A 23,111-nucleotide genomic window follows, 5' to 3' on the forward strand; every position below is an offset into this window, starting at 1 on the left:
TATTCTAATGTGACAGCTTCATGATAACAGCTCTTTGAGGCTGGGAGGTAGCAGAGCAGCAGCGCAGAAAGGAATGAGAAGGCAGCCATCACGAGGAAAACGACTCTGCCGCAGCTTAAATGAGGGCCCCGTCAGAAAAAGCACTTTTGAAATGCAGGTGGGGAGGGGGAGGCAGAATGGCAGGACCAGTTGCTCCCCTCCCCACACACATTAAAAACAAAACCCTCCTTCCCCATTGAAAGCTAGCATCTCAGGGAGACTAGCTTTCCCCCCTGAGCTGCTGTTCCATATGCAGGGAGGTTTTGTTTTGCTTTTAAAACCAACTATGGGAGACCTTTTGAGCAGACATGCTGCTGCCCCTGCCCCAGGTGAGAGACCCCACAGGATCCTTACTGTCTGCTCTGCAAACCAGGTCACAAGTAGCCCACAAAAATGCTTATCAGCCTGCTTGCCCCCACAAACCTAAGTTAGTAATTTGTGGCTTAAGAGGAAAAGGAGTACTGTAAGGGGAAACAGCCAATTTTCTAAATATCCCACCCTAAACCTTTACTGGCCTGATGCAGCCAGGTGTGTGGTCATTGACAATCATGGTTCACGTGGATTAACTCAGGCTGGATCTTAGTGTCCTCCAGATGTCTTGGACTACAGCTGCCATCAGCCCCAGCCATGAAAACTGTGCAGTTCTGGGGCTGCTGGTGGGAGCTACTATAGTCCCAAAATGCTGTGCTGGTTGGGAGTGATGGGAGCTGTTGTTCAAAAACATATGGAGGGTGCCAGCTTCAGGAAGTCTGGTTTGTCTCAATAGTTGCTTTCAACAACCCTGTAACAGGCCAGAGTTCCAGCATTTCTCAAATAGAAGTAGGTTGCCTAATTTCAGTTTCCCCTCTTCCTTTTTAATTTAACTTAATATTGAATGTGTTTGAAGAATAGGTAAGCAATTGTGTTCCTTATCCAGAGAGGCAACACCTGCAGTTTAAGCGAGGATTTATGAGGTCTTTGCTCCAGAGCTTCTTTCTGGAGTTGACTGGAGACTTTGTCAAATAATAACAGAGAAGAGAGTGCCTTTGAACATGTGCAGAATCTCTTTGTTCTTCAACTGTTTCCTGACTGTTCCTTTTAGTTGTATGCTGCCTTCGATTAGTAAAAATTTAAATAGGTACCTCACCTTTATATTTAAATGAATGCTTTAAAAATCTGTGCTAAGACACAAGGGCTGTCTGTTGGTTCTGAGCTTCAGCGCCTCCTATTTTTAAAAACCGATCACTCTTTGACAAACAAATGGCCGGGCAGAATGACGTTTTGCAAAAGAAGCCTTTGCAGAATCTGAATTTTCACTGCACATCGTTTGGGTACTTGGGACAGAAGGTGGAAAACCCTCCTAAGCAGTTTGGGACTAGATGTACGCAGTGAAGAGCCAAGGAAAATGGTGTTTGAGCTATAAAAACAACAGCGTCCGTACCAAGTGGAGAGGGGCCAGCCAGTCTCTTGAGCGGAGCTGCTGTGGTATTGATCCTTCAGAGCAAATCTGGTGTTCTTGGTCTCCAGCCTCGTGAGTGGGAGTAGGCAGAAATGATCCTTGGTGTCAAATGAGAAGAGCTCCTTTGCGGGTGCCAAGGATTTTGCACAGTTGCTCCTGAGCACTCTGCCATCAGGAAGTGAGGGCGGGGGCTGCAAGCATCTTTGTGAGCTTTAATTTGCATGCATTAAATTAAAAGAGTTTTGCAAAATGTATGTGTTGGCAGTTCTCTTTTTAATGTGCTATTAAGCTGAAGGCAAAAAAGGGAAAGGAAAAGAAGAGGGAACAAAGGAAAGGAAATACACCCCTTTCCCAAACCTTTCAAAGAAGACGTCAAATCCATTGAATATTTCATACCTATCCTGCCTGCATCTTAGCTAAAAAGTCTCTTTTGAAAGACTTCATTTATTCAGAAGTTATAACTTGACTTCAGAGGAGGAGAATAATAATAATAATAATACTTTCAGTTTTTATTTTTTTTATCGTCGTCTTCTGGCTTGGGGAGGAGGGAGAATTGCGTTTGGGAACTGTGGTTTGGCCAGCTGAAAAAATCCCTTTTCAAACAAATCCTGTTTTGTTTTAGCCACTTGATTGGGTTTAAATTAAGTCTGAAATGAAAGTTGGAATTTTTAAAAAGGCCCTCCGAACCCTTCCTAGCTTGTTGCTAGCAAATTCTCCCACAGCCACTGGCAGAGTCAGTCTGATGTCACAGAATGTTCCCGAGATTCTGTCTGGCGCGGGTGGGTGGGTGAGGAATGTGTCACACAAGCAGAATATTGGCAAATACTGGTGGTGTGAGAAAAGTGTGGAGTTGGGAAGAGCTCGTCCCTCTTCTATGCACCCATAAGAGCCAGCGTGCTTCGTTGGAGGAAATGGAACGAAGAGGAAATGGTGTGATCCAAACATACAGTTTCTATCCTACCGCATAGTTAGCTGAGCACCAGCACCTTGAACTGCGTTCCAAAGCAAATGAGTAACTAATACTTCTGTTTTAGAATTGATGCAATGTAATTGCACCTGGGTCTTAGTTGCAGCCCTACAATCAATATATTGCAGTAAACCAGCCGAGAAGTTTCCAGAACATGCCCCAGTTCTCCCCTTAAAAGCTAAGACAAGAGATCCACAAGGAACTGGTCAAGGAAAAAAACCCGCTTAAAATATGTGTGTGTGTGTGTGTGTGTGTGCGCGCACACACACACTTTTTTCTCGTTTTGGAACAAGACACGGATCTCAGATTTTACAGAGGAGGGAAGAGAGGAACAGGAAGTGAAAAGTCTTATTTTTGCATCCAGAATGGGACTTTTCCAGATATGAAAGTTTTCATTTGGGTGTGGCAGAGAAGGTTAGAAAAGGGGCGTGACCAGAGGTTCCCATTCATGTCAACTGTAACATCTGTGTTAAATCTTAAAAGTGCTTGTTCCAGATTCATTATTCACCTGGGTATAACCTTACATGGATTTTAAAATAGAATTTGATTTGCAAAATGGTTTCTTAAATGGTTTGAACAACCCAAGAATACACAAAAATAAAAATCAAGCTCAGATATTGTATATCTCAACCTTCGCAATGATTATGGATGCTAAAACATGGGAAGAAAAACAGTGAGCCAGGTTAAAATGAGCAAATGGTGAAAATCTGGGAACAAATGTCAATTATTAAATTCAAAATTACACTAAAGAAGCAGGGGATTATAGAGGAAAATTGGAAGGGTGAAGATTAGTAGGATAATATATATTTAAGAAAGGAGTTAGGAATAACCAAAGATGGAGGAGATTCATGTTATCATATTTAATTTAATAATGAAAAATTTATAAGCAGACTTATGAAGTATAAAATATTTAATATTTATTGACGTTTTATAAGCGGCTATTTGTATGAATATCATTGGTGAGTTCGTTTATGATTTTATGTGCATGCGTGCTTCTATCTAGTATCTTTCTTTTTTGTGAGAAATGTTTTTAGCACATAAAGATTAATAAAAGTAAACTTACTAAGGTTTACAATTTTTTAAATAAAATGTACTACATTATTCTTAATGCAATACATTTTTTAAAACAACAACAATTGGTCCTTTGCCAATTCCACCGGAATGTATTTTACCTTTGAAATATTTTGGGCTATTTTTATTCATATATGGCCTCATTTTCCTACAATGGATAATCCAGCTTTAGGAATTGTGAGTGGCTTATAGCTGAAAGGTGTTGTCTTTGGCTAAGTGAATCCCTCTGTTTTCACATGCCAAAAAACAGCTTTTTGTCTCAGTCTGGAATGAAGTGGGGAGACAGACAAGCACTTTTGAAGCCAGGATGATGGAACAAAGACAAAATAAAATGTGAACGATAACAAGCTCTATTCTCTCTTTCTCTCTAGGAATCTTTCCAGTAACAAGATCAGTGTTTTAAACGTTGAGGCATTTGCACAGCTGACTTCCCTGACAAAATTGTGAGTGTCTTGTTACATCCTTTAAAACCTTGCAGCATTTAAAATTGCCTTCCCTTTTTTGGTATTTGGCAAGCCTTCCGTCATCCAGGCCTGTGTGTATTCTGTGATCCCACCGTTGACACCAGGCAGGTAGGAAAGGTGGGACTGAGCAGGGATTAAGTTCACGTTTAAAGGCGAACCTGCTTAATTGACACATTCCAACACAATAAGTGAACTTAAACACAGCCACCCTTCAAATTTTGCACTTCTCCGAATGTTGCAATGTCAGCCAAGTGATGTGCACAAAAGGTAAGGTGTGCACAAAAAGCCACATGTTATTGAAAATTATAGTAGAGGAAATCCTTTTGCAAAAATGTGGTATCAGGCAAAACTGTGTGCAAAAATATGTGTATTAGGAAGAAATTCACAGAAAGACGTTAATTTTCATGAGGGTTAAAAATAAATAAATCACCAACTGATCTGCAAATGCGAAGACTTGAATTTAAGACTGGAGAAATGAGAAACTGACAGAACAAGAACTGACAGATTTGCCTATCCCTAGGAGTGAGTGAGTGCTGCATTCATCGTGTGCGGAATCCCTGCTTTAAATTTTAAAAGAAATCTCTTAATGCTGCGACATTGAGGTCAAAAGTATAGGGGCACTTTGGGCTAAGATCAGGGGAGGGGAATGAGGTTCATGTTGTTCAGGGGCTATTTTGCAGGAGAAGGAGCTGGGCACCTTTGCATGATCTGTACAAAGCACAGATTTCATTCTTTTCTTAGTGAAGAATTTGCATTTCATTAATGCAGAATATTGACTTCTGTTAGCATGGAGCAGAGCCTGAGGGCCACATTTCCTCAAGGGCAGCTGTCTTAGGGGCCGGATGCCAGTGACAAGCAGGACCAGAGGCAAAAGGGGAAAAAATAAAATGTTAAGTTTCCGGTTAGATAACTGCATCACAAAATTCAGAGAAGAGCAAACTTTGAAGGATATCTGTGTTCTGTTTCACATGTTGATTTGGGAAGCGCAAATGAATTTCTCTCACACACAGCCCTGCATCCCTACCGCAGAATGAGGTTTTAAAAAGCAAAATGGGCTGTGATTTGAGCCGCTCTGGTTCCCTGGTTTCCTCAGAACGTCGTTACCCTAGCGAGCCAAAGCCTTTGCCCTCTATTCATTGAACAATATTATCCTTCTTGAAAAGGGAAAAAGGAGAACAGTGTTGGATGGGCTGTCAGCCCTAAGTGGTCGGTTGGGTGGACCAACATTTTTGACGCATCTTAGGGCCTGTTGGCTCCTAGTGCAGGAAAGGAGAGGTGGTTTAAGGAGAAGGCCAACGTAGCCAACAACAATTAGCTGCAGTTTCATACTCAGGGTACCTTGATCTGAAAAGACACCAAGGCTGGCATCCCACTCTGGGCTGAAAGCCAGTGTCAGCTCAAACGGAGACCAGCTCTAAGGGCTTATATGAAAAAGTGGGATTTAAGGTCCAAACAACATATGACATTAAACTTGCTTTTTAAAAGGCCTAATTAGCTCTCACCATTTTCTCTCTCCTGCCACTTTCCTTTCTCCCCTCGCCCACCAAAAAACCTCCAGAGGCTTTAACCATTTCCTCCCTGTGCCATTTTCCTGCCACAAACCACCTGGAAAAGGGGAACTTGCCAGATGGTGGAGCGACCTGTGGCAGGAAAATGACATTGCAGGGAGTGCGGGAAAGTGTTATTAAAGTCCCTTCTCTCCATGCCTAATCCTTATTTTTTTTCCTGGAGGGTAGTGCTAAACATGCATCTCTAAAATATGACATAACCTGTAGTTGAAACCTATTTAGGCTGTTGCTAAATTAGCAAGGGCTCTGGTTCCTTTCTCTCTTGTTTCATTCCAGCTGATATGGGGCAGGATGTGGGGGTCTGGGCAAGAAAACGAAGCCTTTTTGTACTCAAGATAATACTGAAGATAATATTGTTCTTTGTCTCTCCCTGACTGCAGAGATATAAGCAACAACAAGATTTCTTCATTACAACATGGAATATTTGATAATTTATTTAATTTAAGTGAAATGTAAGTCTGAGCATGCTTAGCTTCCATGTCTTTTCAATAGAGTATTGTTTCTTTTCCTCCTTTTTCTAATGTAATAGTGCAGTGGGTTTATTGCATTTATATTCCATATTCCATGCCCACCCCTCAAGGAAGTCAAGGTGAAACTCATAGTTCTCTCCCTCGCTGTTTAATCCTCACAACAACCCTTTGAGATGAGGTTAGGCTGAGAGGCAGTGATTGGCCCAAGGTCACCTAGTGAGCTTCATGACTGAAAAGGGATTTGAACCCTGATCTCCCTGGTCTGACACCACTACAGCACTTCTAGTGAAGGGCTGCCATACGTCAACAACTTTTGGTGGTTTCCTGGGTTGTTTTTTTTAAATATGGCAATGCTATTCTAGTCCCACCTTTGTTGGTAGCAGCTGCAGGGACTCTAGAAAGTTAATCTCTAAATTAGGTAACAGTAAAGGGACCCCTGACCATTAGGTCCAGTCGTGTCCGACTCTGGGATTGCGGCGCTCATCTTTCGTTATTGGCCGAGGGAGCCGATGTACAGCTTCTGGGTCATGTGGCCAGCATGACAAAGCCGCTTCTAGCGAACCAGAGCAGCGCACAGAAACGCCGTTTACCTTTCCGCCGGAGTGGTACCTATTTATCTATTTGCACTTTGACGTGCTTTTGAACTGCTAGGTGGGCAGGAGCTGGGACCAAGCAACGGGAGCTCACCCCGTCGCGGGGTTTCGAACCGCTGACCTTCTGATCGGCAAGCCCTAGGCTCAGTGGTTTAACCCACAGCGCCACCCGCATCCCTAATCTCTAAATTACACCCCCACATTTCCATCCCACTAATCTTTGGTGTGTAGCGTTGCAGAAAGTAGGTTCACAGCAGCAAAGAAATTTCCCATTGTTTCTTTAGCTCTGACATTTCTGAGGGCTTGCCATTAACGTGCCATAGCTTTTGACAGACTTTGTCATAATCCTTTGGAAACCTACTGCAGACATTGTGTTCTCTTCCTAGGCCAGAGAAATCCTGCAGCAACCCATCCAATGTGAAATTGCAAGGCACTTATAATTTTGGGGGGGGGGCAGGGGGCGGGAATCCTGCATTCTGTTTTATAAGTAACAGCGGTTATTGGTAGGAAAATAATTTTTTAAAAGGCTGGCTTTTGCTTGTCAGGAGAATGTGCCTTTCATCTCCCTCCTCTGCCTGCTTTCAGAAACTTAAGCCTGAACCCGTTCCTTTGCGACTGCCGCCTTGCCTGGCTCCCCCGCTGGGTGGAAGAGAGAAGAGTGAAGGTTGCGCGTCGGTCGGAAACGAGATGCGCTCAGCCACCCGAGGTGGCAAACGTCCCACTCTTCAACGTGTCGTTCAGCGACGTTACTTGTGGTGAGGCTAGGACAGGAGATGCCGACATTTATTTGGGCTGATGGGCTTATTCAGAATGTTGAGTGAGCGCCGCCAGTCACAAAATGGCTGCTGTAGAGTGTGGCAGAAGACAAAATGGCCGCCACATGGGGGGGGGGGAGCAGAGAAGGAGACAGGGCCCACAATGTCGTGAAAGCGTGCCCTGTATCAGCCACCCCATCAATGGGGGGAGAGGCGCCTCTCCTCTGTTTGCTATGGATTGGAGTGTGGGCATTATAGTTGAAAGTTGTTTTTAATACTGTAACCCACAATGGGAACTTAGGGTGAAGTCTGGGAAATAAATATATAATGGTGGGTTGATTAAGTCAGGCCAATTCAAGATTTTCTTTTTATAATGGGAGACATAAGCATGTTGGCTCAAGAAAGGGAATGTACCAGTCTGGTATGCAAGTCTGGCCTGTCTCCGAAGGACGTTACAAAAATAGATGCCTTTTAGTCCCATTTTATGAAGTTCCATTGTGCTGCATTGAGATAAGAAAATCAGCTTATCAGGCCTTTTACAATGTTTTTTTGAACCAGCAAAAGTGGGAATATTTACCATATAGGGAAGTGAGGATTATGTATTTGTTTTACTTAGAAAATCCATGGGATTGTAGTCCAGTGTTTTTCAACCACTGTTCCGCGGCACACTAGTGTGCCGCGAGATGTTGCCTGGTGTGCCGTGGGAAAATTACTTTATATATAGTCAATATAGGCACAGAGTTAATTTTTTTAACATTTTCTAATGGTGGTGTGCCTCGTGATTTTTTTCATGAAACAAGTGTGCCTTTGCCCAAAAAAGGTTGCAAAACACTGTTGTAGTCAACTAACTTTTATTCAGAGTCAACCCACTGAAATTAGTGGACCTAATTCACACCCATTATTTTAAGTGGGTCTAAAACCCACAAACTGCTTGCTCAGAAAGTCAAATTTAAAAAATAAATCCAAGCCGTGTGAAAGATAGCGGGTGCCACACAGATAGGGCAGTTCATCGTTGACAATTCAGAGAACGTTCCAGGCAGGCAAAAGCAGCTGAGGAGACTACAGATCGTGGCTGGTGCGGGGCGCATCTTAGGGCATGTCGCCTGCGAGAGTTCTGAGGGCCTGATAGAGAATCCTGAAGGGCCGCATTGAGCCTCCAGGCTGGAGGTTCCCTGCCTCTGGCCTAATGACTTGAGAACTATAATTTGGAATTCTGTGTTTATGTGAGACTTTATTTGATTTGTCCTCTCTCCCCACCCCTCCGCCATTTTTGCAGGAGCTGACTACATTGCCTGCCTGACAGACAACAACACAGGTGTGGCCGATTCCATTGTCCGATTCATCTCCACCCTCCCTCAGAACCTGACGGAAGAGACATGCGGCGCTTTTTGCTTTGCTGGAGGGCAGGACTACGCGGGCTTCAGCCATGAGGCGCACTGCCTGTGTGGCATCGCTCTTGAACCAAACTCTTCCTCGGACTGCTTGCCATTTTGTGATGGGCCTCCCGCCGGGCATGTGTGTGGCGGCCCTGCCCTCGTTGCGAGTGTCTTCCCAGCACAGCTGCCCATTTCCTTGGTGGGGCCTGACGCTCCTTTTGCCCCTTACCAAGGGGTGGCTTTCAGCATCTGGGCCCCAATTCCCATTGACACCTTTCGGTGGGACTTTGGGGACCACACAGGCCTTCTCAACACCACCAAAACAACTGCCCTCCACCAGTACACATTACCTGGGCAGTACAGCGTCACAGTTGTCATCTTTGTCGGTGGCCGGTTGACGTCCGCACAGACCAACGTCACGGTGGTGGCAGCCCCAGAACAGATAGAGCTTCAGTGTCCTCGTTTGGTGAAGACAAATGAAAGTTTGAGGTTGCAGATAAGGAATCGAGGGGGAACTGACCTGTCAGCTGTGTATAGCATCACAGCGCAGGAGAAAGGGCCCAGACAAAGTGAGTTGAATGTTGTTGTTGTTGTTGTTGTTGTTGTTCCCAATTTCTTACCCATCCATCACAAGATCCTAGGACAGGTTACCACAATGCAAATATACAGGGTATATATATATCTGCATAAGCCATACGTATAGTAGGCCACTGAAATTAATGAACATAACTAATTGAAGTGTATTAATTTCAGTAGCAGAACTTAGGTGGCATTCACTTTTAAAGTGTTATGATGTGTCATTTTAAACCATCATGGCTTCTTCCCTCAAAGAATTCTAGGAGTTGTCATTCATTAAGGGTGCTGAGGGTGGTAAGGAAGTCCAGATTCCCCTCACAGAGCTACAATTTTCAGAGTTACCTGTGAAGAGGGTTTGATTGTTAGACCACTCTGGGAATTGTAGCTCTGAGTCTGGAACAGAGAAACAGTGTTGTGCAGTGGTTAGAATGCTGGACTGGGACTCTGGAGTCCAGAGTTCAAATCCCCCCTCAGCCGTGAATTTCATTGGATGACCTTGGACCAGTCACTGTCTCTCAGCCTCATCTACCTCACAGGGTTGTTGTGGGGATAAAATGGGGTGAGGAGGAATTATGTACACCACCTTGAGCTCCTTGGGAGGAAAGGTGGTATATAAATGTAATTAATAAATAAGGCCTCTTAACAACTCTCGGCACCCTTAACAAAGTACAGCTCCAAAGATTCTTTGGGGGAACCCATGATGGTTTAAAGTGGTATACCACTTTAAATGTAGGCTGTGAATGTGGCCTTAGAGTTAAATACAAGCCGCAATACTTACCGGTACTTACTTAACTTATTTATTAAATTTGTATACCGCCCTGTACTTGCAGTTCTCAGGGCGGTTCACAGGATGTACAACCACAAAATACATTTAAAAAAAAATACCCCCACACAACCCAATAACTCCCAATAACATCTATCTCTTGTAGAATGTGGACTATACCATGAAATCACACCCTTTCCAATCATATTCAAACTACTAGATCACCTGGGCTACTAAAGAAGCTTATTATATAGAAGTGAATTGGATACATTCCAAGTCAATTTATATTTGGGGTGACAGGATATTATGGAGACATTTGTTGTATATTACAGAGCAGCCCAGCAAACCGTTATATTTAAGCTGGCAGTTTTTGCCAATTCTACTTTCCCATAAGACTTCAGTGAAATGTGGTAGACACAAGAGATGCACAGAACTTGTGATTTGAGAGTATGTGTCAGGAATTTCAATATTGACATAAACAATGTTTCTTGAGGTAATACAGTAACAACCAATGGTTTTATTGAACAGAAATAGGAAAATGTGTGTTTGATTCATGTGGATATTTATCTGCATATGTACACACTGTTATAGTATATTTAAATGAATTTATTAGAAAAGATTAAGGACTGCAACTTACAGGTATTTTTGTGTGCATTTAATTTAGAACAACATTTTATTGAATCAGTTAATTAATTAACCCCTAATTAATTATTTCTGGTTAGTGTTAAATTAAACGAGCACGGTGGAGTGGAGGTGTTGCCTAGCAACCAGGCCTGTTGTTTCCTGAGATATCACATGCCGTGATTGACTGTCCACTTGTGAGGGGGTTTCTTTTCTGTGTGGTTGAATGTCTCCCTGCTCTGTACAAGGGCCTGGAGCAACAAAGGCAAAACCTTTCTATTACTTTCTCCTCAAATTATACATTGTTTTTGTCCAGTTTTGCTCAGTAGAGAGTTACCATGATTTCTTTTCTCCCTATACTCATCCACATTATTTAGGTGACTTTTGCTAAAATAAGCTTTGCAAGGTAATGCTCTTTGTTTTGGCCTTGGCTGCCCTGCGGTTCTTCCATGACTTTGTTGCCATAGCTTGGTCAGGAAAGACAAGAGTCTGACCCTTGAGCTTCCAGGAAGCAGCCTGAACATTGACATGTTGATGCTTCCTCCGCAGCGGTCCAGCCAGTGTGCCCCTTGGATAGCGTGGTCTTCCCTGGCAACAACCACTGCTATTGGCTGGTGGCGGAGAAAGCAGAATGGCCGGAGGCTCAGCAGCATTGCTGGGAATATGGCAACGGTACTCTGGCCTTCGTCAGCAGCCCCCAGATCCAGAGTTTCTTAGTGTCCCGCGTCACCAGGTAAGTGATTAAAAGATAGACGGTTCTTTAATTACCTGCAATAAGGTGATACTTGTTGAGGTTTATTAAGGGCCACATTTGCATCCTACATTTAAAGTACTATGATACCACTTTAAACAGTCATGGCTTCCCCTCCAAATACTCTGACTACAGTTGCTAGAGTAGTTTAACACTCAGGCCCTCTTCCCAAGGAACTCTGGCAACTATAGGTCTGGGAGGGCAATAGAGGGCTCCAAACAACTTTCAACACCCTTAACAGATTACATAGACAAACATAGCTGAATGAGGAGTATCTACCCATGATAAACACCTACCCGGAAGCGCAGGATTGTGAACGTGAGATTTTGCTCTTAGCAAGGGACCAAATTAGGAGTGTTCTTCAGTCAATCATCCAAAACCCATTAATTTTTGTTTCCACTGATAAAGAGCATCTCCTCCTGTCCCCAGCCTCTTAAATGATTCATTTATTGCACTATTTCATCTCCTCCTTTTCAGACTGATTGCCAGACTCCCAAAGTATTATGGACGCATTGCAGGCTTGAGTCCTGACACTGCTGAATCTGTCTGGCAGATCTGTGTGCGGGGGGGTGGGGGGGGGTGGGGAGGTGACAGGGGAAAGAACACATTAAGATTCAAGATGCCATGTCAGATTTAATAATCAATGGAATTACACCGTGCTCTCTCTCCACTGCAAATCCCTTCACCTTGCATTAATCATGGCTGTGCGTGTGGCATTATGTCCTGCATTGGTGGCTAACACATTATCTTGTCATTGCCAGAAGTATGTCCCATCTCTAGTGTCAAGAGGCAGTAAATGCCACTGAATGCCAACTGCCAGGAATCAAAAGTGGGGAGAGTCATTGTCAGGGGATCCTCTGGAGGCAGCGGAGAGCAGGCTGAGGTGGAGGGAGGCATCCCTGATGTTGAAAGTACCCAGCATCGCCAGAGAAGCCCTGAAACTTCCTGTGGGAGCGATAGGCAGGGGGGGAGTTCCGTGGCGGAAGGGCAGTCAGATGTTGCAGGGTCCCGACACCAATTCAGCAGTTCAGGGACGGAGGGGGAATTGGTAGTTCCATCGCCCCAATTACGTAGGGGGCTCAAACGGAAAGAGGAAAGGAGGAGACTGGGGGTCCCCAGGTTGTTTTGTCGGAGGCGCTCTCGCAAAAGCCATTTCCAGAATCTGAGAGTGACTAAGACGGTCATGGAATTTGAGCTTTGACTTGTACATATCTGTATAATAAACTGATGTAAATATACAGATCCTGCGTCGTCGCCTTTTACTCGTGAGGAGCACTACTGGACCCTTACAGACATGTTGCACTCAGGTCCTGCTTAGGGGCTTTCCGTTGGGGCATCCGATTGGCCACTCTGAGAATGGGATGCTGGACTAGATGGGCCTTTGGTCTTAAGCAGCAAATCCACTTCGAATCCCGAGCTCAAACTCTGTTAATGGGAGCCATCTGTGCTAGGGTTAACCACAGTTAGGGCTGATGCAGGCGTAACACCCTACTAAGGTTAAAGCATACTATGGGAGGAATATAGAGATGGACACATCAACTTACACCCATCTCATTTCATTTTTGCTGGTGCTCAATCACAGATCAATCTAGTTTTGTCTGGATGTTTGGAATGAATGCATGTAAAGTTCACTTTTGAATTGTACACATAGATACATGTGATACCGTGTGTATTTTTTAACCCTTTCCTTAAAAAGATGTATTTTCCAATGCTTTTCTCTGTTCTTTACTTTGAAATGTGTGTTTTATATGCATTTAACTGTAAAAATGTGTGTGTCTGTGTGGAGGGGAGTTCTGTACTTCTTGTGCTCTGAAACCGCACTGCAAAATCTGAAGGAGTGCAAAATCGGATCACGTGTTGGGAGTTTCAATCATTGAGCAAAACCCAGATCCATCAAGTTGGGCCAGTCTGTTGAAAAAAAGCAAACTGAAAGAATTCCTCCTAGAGGACGGGAAGAGAGTTCACGATCCCAAGACACAATCTTAGGTCAGAAACATCGCCTCTGCATCAGGCCTGCCTTTCTGTGATTTCATAAACCTCCAGCCCTCTGTCACTTTAAAGGCTACATTGCTATACCATAAGTTTCCTCAAGACTGTGCAATTTGCTTTGGCTCTGCTCAATCAAATCCTTTGCAATTTGGCACCTATCCTGCCTCCACCTCATAGTGGGTGGAATCAGCAGCTCCTGTTGAGCCTTCCTAGACACTGCCAAGATACAGGACGTTCTACTTTATTCCTCTTTATTTCTTTCCTTCTTTGGGCGTCTCAAGACTGTCAAAGTGTTTTGCAGGAAGGATTCAAGCGCATACCAGGAAAGTTAGGTTTATGTAATTCAAGTGGATTTAGCGCTACAGAGCCACTTACAAAAAGGAGAAGGGGGACAGGCCAGTGGATTGAAAAGTGTGATGAGAACAAATAATTTATGAACATACAATTTGTAAGACATTGAAACACCCTGCAAACAAATCATAGAGTTGGAAGGGACCTAAAGGTCCATCTAGTTTAACCCCCTGAAATCAGGGTGAATATTCAGTAAAGGCCAGATATCATCTAACCCAGGCACCGCCAAACTCGGCCCTCCAGATGTTTTGGGACTACAATTCCCATCATCCCTGACCACTGGTCCTGTTAGCTAGGGATGATGGGAGGTGTAGTCCTAGAGCATCTGGAGAGCAGAGTTTGGGGATGTCTGATCTAAGCTTTGTGCAAGCAAATCAGCAATAACAGGACACCTGGAGGAGCTGTCCTTTCTTTTGTTGACTGCTTCTCATTACGTAGTTCCCGATTCATCCGTCTGGAGGAAAGACAGCCAGTTTCCTCCGGCACTGGGCTCTAGCCGGCATCTGCTCAAATACCTCACAGACAAGACTGAGAACATCTGTGTTTTATTCCCTTCAAAGTCCTTAACACAGCCTTCCCCAGCCTGGTGCCCTCCAGCTGCTTTGGACTACAACTCTTATCATCCCCCAGCCAGTACCCCATCTGGTTTGTTTCAAGAGCCATGCTGATGGGAGTTGCAGTCCAAAACAGCTTGAGGGCACGAGGTTGGGGGAAGACCGCCACATGAATCTTTTTTCTCCAGCTCAAGGTCCAAGTCCATTTTCCCAACTGGCCCTTCTTCTATATCCCAGATTTGGGCTCTTTTCAGGGTTGGAGTCTGAGATTATTGATACGTCCAACCTTTGGTTGTAGAGTCACTAAGAGTCACTGGCCAGTTGCTCTCTCGGCCTTTGGGTGATGTCCAGTGCTAGTCCTGCTCTGAGCAGATCCGTTGAAATCGGTGGGCTTGAACACTGACTTATGTGGGATTACTTTGAATACAACTCAGCTGGATACTGCCTCTTGACTTCAATTCATGTGCAGGCTGGGGTGTTGCTGTGTATTTTTGTTTTGTTTTGCTGGATGGGCTGAAGGCGGAATGAAACCCCCCAAGGGAGGGGATGGGGCGCGGTGGGGTGAGCTCCTTCCCAGCTGCCGTACGCCTTGCTTCCCCTCTCATCCCTCCCCACCCCGTCCCAGTGTCATCTACGTCCTGGTATTGCTGTATTTATTTGATCTGTTCTATTAGATAAACAGGGCGCAAAGGATTCCAAGCTGATGAAGTTTCCTCCTCCCGTCCGTCCAACCGCCCCCTCCGTCCCCCGCTTCTAGTTCAGTGATAGAAGATGAATTGGTGGAGCTACTGAGCATTTTCTTGGAAGGTCCTTCACATACTCAGTTTCTTGTGGGAAAGCAACTGCAGAAGGAATCTGTTTCCCATTAGCCTGTGTGGCAGCCAGAGAACTCTCTCTCTCTCTCTCTCTCTCTCTCTCTCTCTCTCCATTGATGCTTTTAAAAAAAAGTTTATAAAAATATTTTTATGCCACCCACTCGTATCAAAATCCAAGGTGGAGCACAACGACAAGTACTGACCCAGGAGACATAAGAACAAGGCAATGCCTGATGTCTTTCTCCTCTTTTTCTTGCTGTTCCTCTTCTTCAGCTGGTGGAGCCACCCCCACCTCTCCACAAGGTGTTGAGTGCTCAAGGAAGGAAGTGCTTGGTGGGGAAGGTGCCCACTTGGGGTGAGGGAGAAATTTGATTCGCTTTGCATTTAAAGGCGAATCTACCTAATCCGCACTTTCCGAAAGAGTACGTGAACGAAATCTGCACTTCTCCACATTTTGCAATGCTGTTTTCCAGCCAAGCGACGTGTACAAAAATGCATGTACTGGGGGGGGGGGGCAAAGTGTGCATGGAAATGCACAAGTTAACAAAACTTGCCTGCAAAAATGCATTCTGTTAGGGGGAAATGCTTTGCAAAAGCATGCATGGTAGGGGAAAGTTGCATACAAAAGTTTGTATGTTAGGAAAAAATCCACATCCAAATGCTGATGTATTTTGTCGTGAGGACTTTTCAGAAATAATAATCAGCTAACTGACGTGAAAATGTGGAGAACCAAATTTAAGACTGGAGAAATGAGAAACGGAGAGCAGCCAAAGCGAATAGATTTGCCCATCCCTCCTGCCCACTGACACACTTGCCCAAAGAGCCCCCACTTGAGCCCAGTGGTCAGCAGGCGGGAGGTGCAGTCCCATCTCGTCGTTTTTCTGAGTGGGGTGGGGAATGAGTTGAGTTAGATCATAGCTGGAATTAGGACAGGAAAATCTCTCTGGGCCTTCAGAGATGGCAGCGGCTTGGATGTTTCCTAGTCTCTAAGTGAAGCCAATTGCTCAGGAGCAAAACACAGTCGGTTTCTTGTTCTTTAGACATATTTTTGTAGCTTAAAAAGAAGGAGGAAAAAGCACGCCCTACTGGCTTGGAAGGCCAAGTTATTTTTGTCACCGTTTTTTCACTGCAAAAGCTCTTTTTTGAGATGACCTCATTTATTACTAGGACCAGCAAAGAGTCTCAGTGGTAGGAGAACCACTTATTATCTTCTTGCAAGCTAAGCCACGCCGTCTTGTCTTATGGAAGACACCCGCTACTTCAGCAAGGGTGGAGATGGGAAGAGGCTTGGTCATAGTTGAATTAATGTACGGGTTTATTGAAAATGTACTGCTTCCCACAACAACAACAACGAAAAGCACCCAAAGTGATTCATAACAAGAATAAAGTACAGTAACACAAATACATAAACAAGCTAAAAGCATACTTTTACTCTGATTATCTAATAACTGGTGCTGTCCAGAGTGGCTCTGCATCATGAGTGATAGGGCAGTCCCTTCTCTTGGGGTTACAATTTAAAAGGCACAACACAAAAGAAAAGGCAGTTGGAAGGGAGGAGGAAAGAAGGAAGCTCAATTATTTAGTTCTTAGTTACAAAGTTATTGCAATGACCAGCTGGAACAGAGTGATTTAGAGAGGCAGTGCCAAAAGTTGGTGGCTCCAGGGTCCTGTTTTGCTCCATTTCCCACAGTCCGATGGAAACTGAGCCACATAGCAGTCGATCATCAGAGGCACCCAAAGAGGAGTGCTGCTCCTACAAGCCCCAAGCTTTCCCAAGGAGCAGCAGGCTGCCGTACTCAGAGGCTGATTTCGGTACATCTGGACAATGCACATTTCTTAGCAGCCTCCCTGAATTACAACAGAGACTGCAATTTCAGAGCAGATTCAAGTGGGAGAGAAATGTCCCCAATGGTGAGAAGGGTTGTTATTCCAACCAGATGTGTCCAGAGTGCTCGTGAAATGTCAGGCTTCGAAGTGTGGCGTTCGTGGAAATGTGACATCTTCTTCCAGCCACACTCTTTGCTTCTGCGGCTGCTAAATCATGCAGACATCCACTTCAGTGCCTCCACCCCTTCTAGCCAAGGTTGTTCCTGTGTTTTTGCACCCTGCTGTCTTTTAACCTCCGTTAGCTGGAAGAGAGAGCACTGTAACAGTTGAAGCTGGCTAGGGCAAAATGGCCATGCAGGCTCAGGCTGTGTGGGAGTTGTGCCAAACATCTGAAGGGCACCAGGTTGGGGAAGGCTGCCACATAAGGTGTCACAACTGAGAAAGCCTTCTCTCCAGTTATCACCCTCTCCCTACTTCAGAGGAATGTGGAAGAGGGCCCTAGGTGATGATCAGTTAGGTTGAAAGTGGTCCTTTAGGTCCCCAGCTCCTAAGCATAACAACATAAGAATAACCTGCGGAATCAGACCAATGGCCCATCTAGTCCAGCATCCTTTTCTCATGGTGGTTAACCAGATGCACCCGTAAGAAGGACCCGAGCACAAGAGCAGTCTCCTCTCCTGCCATTTCCAGCAACTGATATGTGGAAGGCCTTAAACATGACCACCTGCACTACAAATTGCGCCTGAAAACAGATGAGCAGCCACTGCAGCTGTTTGAAAACTGGGAAAAGTGATCTTCCTAGCCAGTTCCAGTTAGTAGCCCCACAGTTCCATTTTGAGCTAATGGGAATTACTGAGAATCTGTTGTTGACAGTCCTGTGTACAATTTGTTGTGCTAGTCCAATGCAAGAGTTACCAGTGTTCAGAACATCAGCCCATTTCAGCACCAAGAAATTAGATGTTGGTTAGATTTGGGTGGTAAATCACAGTTTGCATGGAGCTTTTGGCACGACCCTTCCAGCTTAATCTCCTACTGATTGACTGACCTTGCTCAGAAGCCTAAGCATTTCCTCCCGTTCTTCTTCTAGTGATAGAATATCTACCAGTACTTTGCATGTAGAAGGTCCCAGGTTCAATCCCCAGTATCTCCAGGTAGGGCTGGGAAAAGACCCCTGCCTGAAACCCTGGAGAGCCTCTGCTAATCAGTGTAGATAATAATAAGCTAGATGGATCAAGGGTCTGACTCACTGTTAAGGCAGCTTCCTCCGTTCCTCTTTAAATCAGCCCTTTATTCAGAACGATGAAGACTAGAAGCTTGCTTTATTTTTAGGTGGTAGAGCATCTGATTTGCAAGCAGGGCGTCTGAGGTTCGGTACCCAATGGCATCTCCAGGTAGGGCTGGAAATTACCCCCACCTGAAACCCTGGAGAGCCACTGCCAGTCAGTGTACACGTTAATGAGCTAGATGGACTCTGTAAGATTCGCTTTCTTGCCTTTGGCACCCCTGCTCTTGCCTCCTCCAGTTTTGGAATTCGGATTGCAAACTCCTCCATGCATGCACTGGTGGCGTGCTTAATGCCTTGTGATTCCCTGATACTATTCTGGACTTTCTCTTCCCCAAAAAGGAGCTTGGATGTCTGGATCGGGTTCAACGCAAGCCCCAGCCCTCTGCAGCGAGAGGAAGGCTTCAATCTGCAGAGCTGTCAGAACTGGCTCCCTGGAGAGCCTCACCCGTCCAATGCTGACCACTGTGTCCGGATGGGCCCAGCCGGCCAGTGCAACACAGACCTCTGCACAGCCAAGCACAGCTATGTCTGCGAGCACAAGCCGCAAGGTGGGTGGCTTCATGAGGGGTCTCTCTTGGAGGCAGCTTGTGGGCAGAGCTCTGTACTTGACATTAAAATTCTGCACCAAGAATTCTGCAACCCGGACAACACATTGTGCATCATTTCTCTCATCCTTTGCAGTCTTTCTGCTCTGTGTGACTTACTCTAGTTTTTTTTCTGGCTGGGAGGGAAGGGCAAGGAGTTACAAAGGACACAGAAGTTCTTCCCCCAGTCCATGAAAATTATATCCAGGCACTGAGTAGGCTCTGCCCATCGGCTTCCTGGGGCAGGCTTGCTTTTTACAGAATCAGAAGGCTGCTTGTCCTTCAAAGGCTTGTGGGGAGGAATTTAATAATAACTTTGGAAGATGCATCCAGGTACATTTTCCCATTGAAAGTATCCAAATAACTAGATGGTGTCCAAAATAAGTGCATCTTCCGTCCAATTGATTCTTCTGTTTCCCAATAGCTGTGGTAGTTGTGGGGGGGTTTTTTAAGTGGTTTTTTTATTTTTTTATATAGCAACAAATATGTAACATAACTTGATATATGTTATGTGCTTAGGCATGGGTCTTGCTTACAGGTCTCCCACAGGCAACTGTTCAGCCACTGTGAAAACAGGATGCTGGACTAGATGCGCTACTGGCCTGATCCGACAGTCTCCTCTTAATGTCACTCTATAAGAAAAAGGGATAGAGGCTAACTTTATTCCCTACCTGTTCCTTTTAAACAGAGATCTTTTTAAATGCTGAGCACTTTTACCTGGGCACTCCCACCTTTGATACTCCTGTGGCCACGAGCAACGCTACGGAAACTGAGGAGCTGTCAGCCCCGTCAGGAACGGTGGAGGTGAGGAATGCTAGTGGTTCCCTTCCGGCCCAGATCTCCCCTGCTAAGGCACCCTGCAGCTCTGTGAACCTTTTGAGTGTTGTGTTTTCCAGACGGTGGTGTTTCCCAGCTTGGAGTTCCAGCAGGAGGGTTATTTGGTAGCCTTGGAGCTTGTGACTCAGGAGCTGAAGAGGGATGTCCAAGTCCGGTTTCGAGTGCACCGCCCAGCACTCACAGAAGGTGAGATGCCATTATGTGGCTAGCTGGGAATTCTTGCTAATGTGAATCTGAAATATTTGTACGAGAAGAAGGAAGTTGGTCTCATGCCCCAGTTTCTGCATTACATTGGAACGTTATAGAATCATAATATTGTAGACTTGGAAGGTACCCCAAGAGTCAGTCCCCTGCAATGCAGGAATCGCAGCTAAAAACTCTTTGACCGATGGCAATCAGTAATGTCCACCACCTTTCCAAGGAGTCTGTTCCACTGTCAAACAGCTCTTTCTAATGTTTAGTCCGAATCTCCTTCTTTGTCATTTGAATCCACTGGTTCAGGTCCTACCCACCAGAGTAGCAGAAAACCAGGGCTTTCTTGGGGCTGGCAGACACCCCTTTTATTGTGCATTATTCAAGATTATTTGTGCTCACGTTTCAGGATGGTTATATACAATCCAGCTTTCAATACTCTTTGCACCTGCAAAGAGTTTGGGGGCAGAGATGCTGCTTCTTTTCCAATCATTGCATGCCCGTAGCTTCCTGCTGAAATCCTGTAACTTTTCATACCACAAATGTTCCAGCATTGTTGTTTTGTCCAGCCTTTGTTACACCACTGTGTACAAGGGAACACTTAGTAACCCTTCAGCGTCACACAAGAATGTCATAAGACAACCCACCCACCCCAGACAACATATTTACAAGCAGAACATAACAGAAAAGGATGTGTTTTGCTCCCCCAGTATCAATAATTATTATTCTTCCCAGATATTATGAATGCAACAACTCAAATTTGTACCTTGATTTTTGGTTTCATGTGTTTCGTTTTAATTTCTGTTCAACTATATTTTACATCTGTTTTTTATATCTTACATGTTACGGGGTGTTATGTTCTTGATTAAATAAATAAAAATATTAATACATCTCTGGAGCCCATTTAAGGCTCAGGCAATATTTATCTGTTTTCTCCTTCCTGCCCATAGTCTGCAAGGAAGTCCTGAACACCACGGAGCTGTTACCCAATTCGGAAGAGAATGGGACGTGGGCAGAAATGGAGTGTGCGCTTGGGCTCCTGTGGTGCCCTTTGACCAATACATGCCTTCCGCTACAAAACTGCTGCGATCCGAAGACTTGTGCCAACAACTCTGCCACCAGCTCGCCCAGCCCCTCTCCTCGCACTTGTGAAAACCTGTCAGGGAGGAGCAAACTCAAAGAGTCACTTTTTACCTTGCCACCTGGCCCTTCCACACGCTACCTTGTGAGTGTTTTGAACCCAAAGTGCATCCGGGGTATTTCTACCATCGTGCCATATTAAGTCACTCAGTAATATTTTCTGGAATCAATATACCGAGTCCAATTGCTTCTGGCTAGACTCTGTTACTAATCCTGGCCGCTGCCGCCCTCCTTTCCTCTGAGAGTCTGCTTGGGCTCAGTAGTTTCTGCTACCTTGACTAGTTTTGCTTTGCCCCGTTGTCTGCTTCTGATGTGTTGCAGCCTGGGCTGCGCTCTTGGTAAGCAGGAGGCTTGTATGGGCAGATAGCTGCATTATTGACCAATTTGGTTGAGAAGATGTAACAGATGGAATTAAATAATTTTTATGCTGTACGTTAACCAAGAAAGGCTGCCAGGGTGGTTTACAAATCACAAAAGGGGAAAAAAACCGATAGTCCCAGGCCCACTGGCGGAGGAAGGAGGTGCGGTGGGTGCGGTCCGCCCCAGGTGTCATCCCTGAGGGGGGTGACATTGCCATGCCCCCGCGGGAGGCTAGCCCCACCCCTGGGTGCACAGCTTGTGCGCCGCTCCAGGTGCCGGAGAAGCTAGCTCCACCTCTGCCCAGACCTCAGACTCACAAAAGGAAAATGGATTGGGAGCACGAAAGAAATAAGCAAACGTGGGCACAGTATCTTAGATAAATGAGTTATTTTGAGCCTGCTGTACCCAGTTGGGTGTGACCAGCATAACCAACCCCTGCACCCAACACTCAACTCACAGTTGCAGTACAGGGGTGGTGGTAGGGCCTGCAGTGACCCATACAGAGTGGGCTGGGCTTGGAGTATCGAAGTGACCGTGACCTCTCTTTCACAGTTGCACTTCAGGAACAAAGACACTTTCGTCAGGCCAAATGACACCGTGAGCATCCAGCACGACGCAGGGCCTGGGGCCTTCATTCTTTGCCACCCAAGCCAGGCGCCATCTTACCAGATGAGTTACTTCACCCTGAACTCTTCAGACTGGGAGCCAGGCTCTCTCGTGTACCCTGAGGCCGGTGGCTGGCATAACGATTCCACCTGCTACTTTAGGGTCCTTTCTGTTGCTGAAAAGACAGTAGCCATTATCAGGGAAGAGAATTTGGGTGTGGACCGCCCTGGCCTTTATGCCGTGAGGGCCACTGTAGAGAACGGAGCCTTCAGCGCCAACCTATCCTGTGACTTCGTGGTTGTCTCTCCGGTTTCGGGTCTCCGCATCATTTACCCTCCAGAGCAAGGTGGCCGAATCTACGTGGAAAGCAATCACACTTGGCTGGTGGTGAAAATCTCTTCTGGGACGAACGCAACTGCTGGATGGTTTGCGGGGAGCCAGAGCTTTCCCTTTGGAAGGAGCTGCCCGCCTGCTGTCATCCCACTTGTGCCTGAGTGCACCAGGGACACCAATGATACCTGGTTCTCAGTCGTCGTGCTGGAGAACATCGGGGAGAATGCCAGCACCCGAGTGCTGTGGGCAGAGAATGCCGTCAGCTCCCAGAACATCACCATCACTGTGAAAGCAGAGGATGCCATCCGAGGCCTCCGCGCAACCCCAGACCCAGAGACCAGAGTCTTGCTGAATAACCGTGTGGTAAGTAGGGTAAGGAGATAAATTTGCTTTGGTTCTCCTTTAAGCACCACCCTGCCTCATCTGCACGTTCTGGAACTATGCACAAACCGAAATACACTTATCCTTTCAAATTTGCACTTTTCTGAATTTTGCAATGCGGTGCTTCAGCCAAGATATGTGTACAAAAGCGGGTGTGGGTGTGTGGGTGTAAAAAAATGCATATATTAGTGAAAATAACTTAAAATGCATTATATGAAGGGAAGTGGTTTGCAAAAATGTGTATGTTCAGGAAAATAGGCACTAAAACGCTTATGTGTTCTAACTCAGCCTTCCTGAGTGCTTTGTGCTGCAACTCGTATTAACCCTGCCCAACACTGCTATTTTGTACTACAACTCCCATCAGCCCCTGCCAGCACATCTGTGGCTATTACAGTCCAAAACATC

At 45.4% G+C, this 23,111-nt stretch overlaps 1 protein-coding gene across 1 annotated transcript in view; it reads left to right on the top strand.

Annotated features, from left to right (window-relative positions):
• The first annotated feature begins 1,267 nt into the window (after positions 1–1,267).
• The window catches only part of PKD1 (polycystin 1, transient receptor potential channel interacting), a 69,827-nt gene continuing 47,983 nt past the window's right edge, over positions 1,268–23,111 (top strand). Inside the window, exons 1-11 of the mRNA XM_033166412.1 lie at positions 1,268–1,549; positions 3,887–3,958; positions 5,928–5,999; positions 7,196–7,365; positions 8,642–9,310; positions 11,251–11,434; positions 18,613–18,821; positions 19,546–19,661; positions 19,754–19,880; positions 20,837–21,111; positions 21,939–22,688. Coding sequence (XP_033022303.1) covers positions 1,398–1,549; positions 3,887–3,958; positions 5,928–5,999; positions 7,196–7,365; positions 8,642–9,310; positions 11,251–11,434; positions 18,613–18,821; positions 19,546–19,661; positions 19,754–19,880; positions 20,837–21,111; positions 21,939–22,688 — 2,796 coding nt within the window. The 5' untranslated portion in view covers positions 1,268–1,397. The remainder of the gene's footprint in view (positions 1,550–3,886; positions 3,959–5,927; positions 6,000–7,195; positions 7,366–8,641; positions 9,311–11,250; positions 11,435–18,612; positions 18,822–19,545; positions 19,662–19,753; positions 19,881–20,836; positions 21,112–21,938; positions 22,689–23,111) is intronic.

The sequence above is a fragment of the Lacerta agilis genome, chromosome 13, assembly GCF_009819535.1.
Source record: "Lacerta agilis isolate rLacAgi1 chromosome 13, rLacAgi1.pri, whole genome shotgun sequence".
In the NCBI taxonomy this organism is placed as follows: Eukaryota; Metazoa; Chordata; class Lepidosauria; order Squamata; family Lacertidae; genus Lacerta; species Lacerta agilis.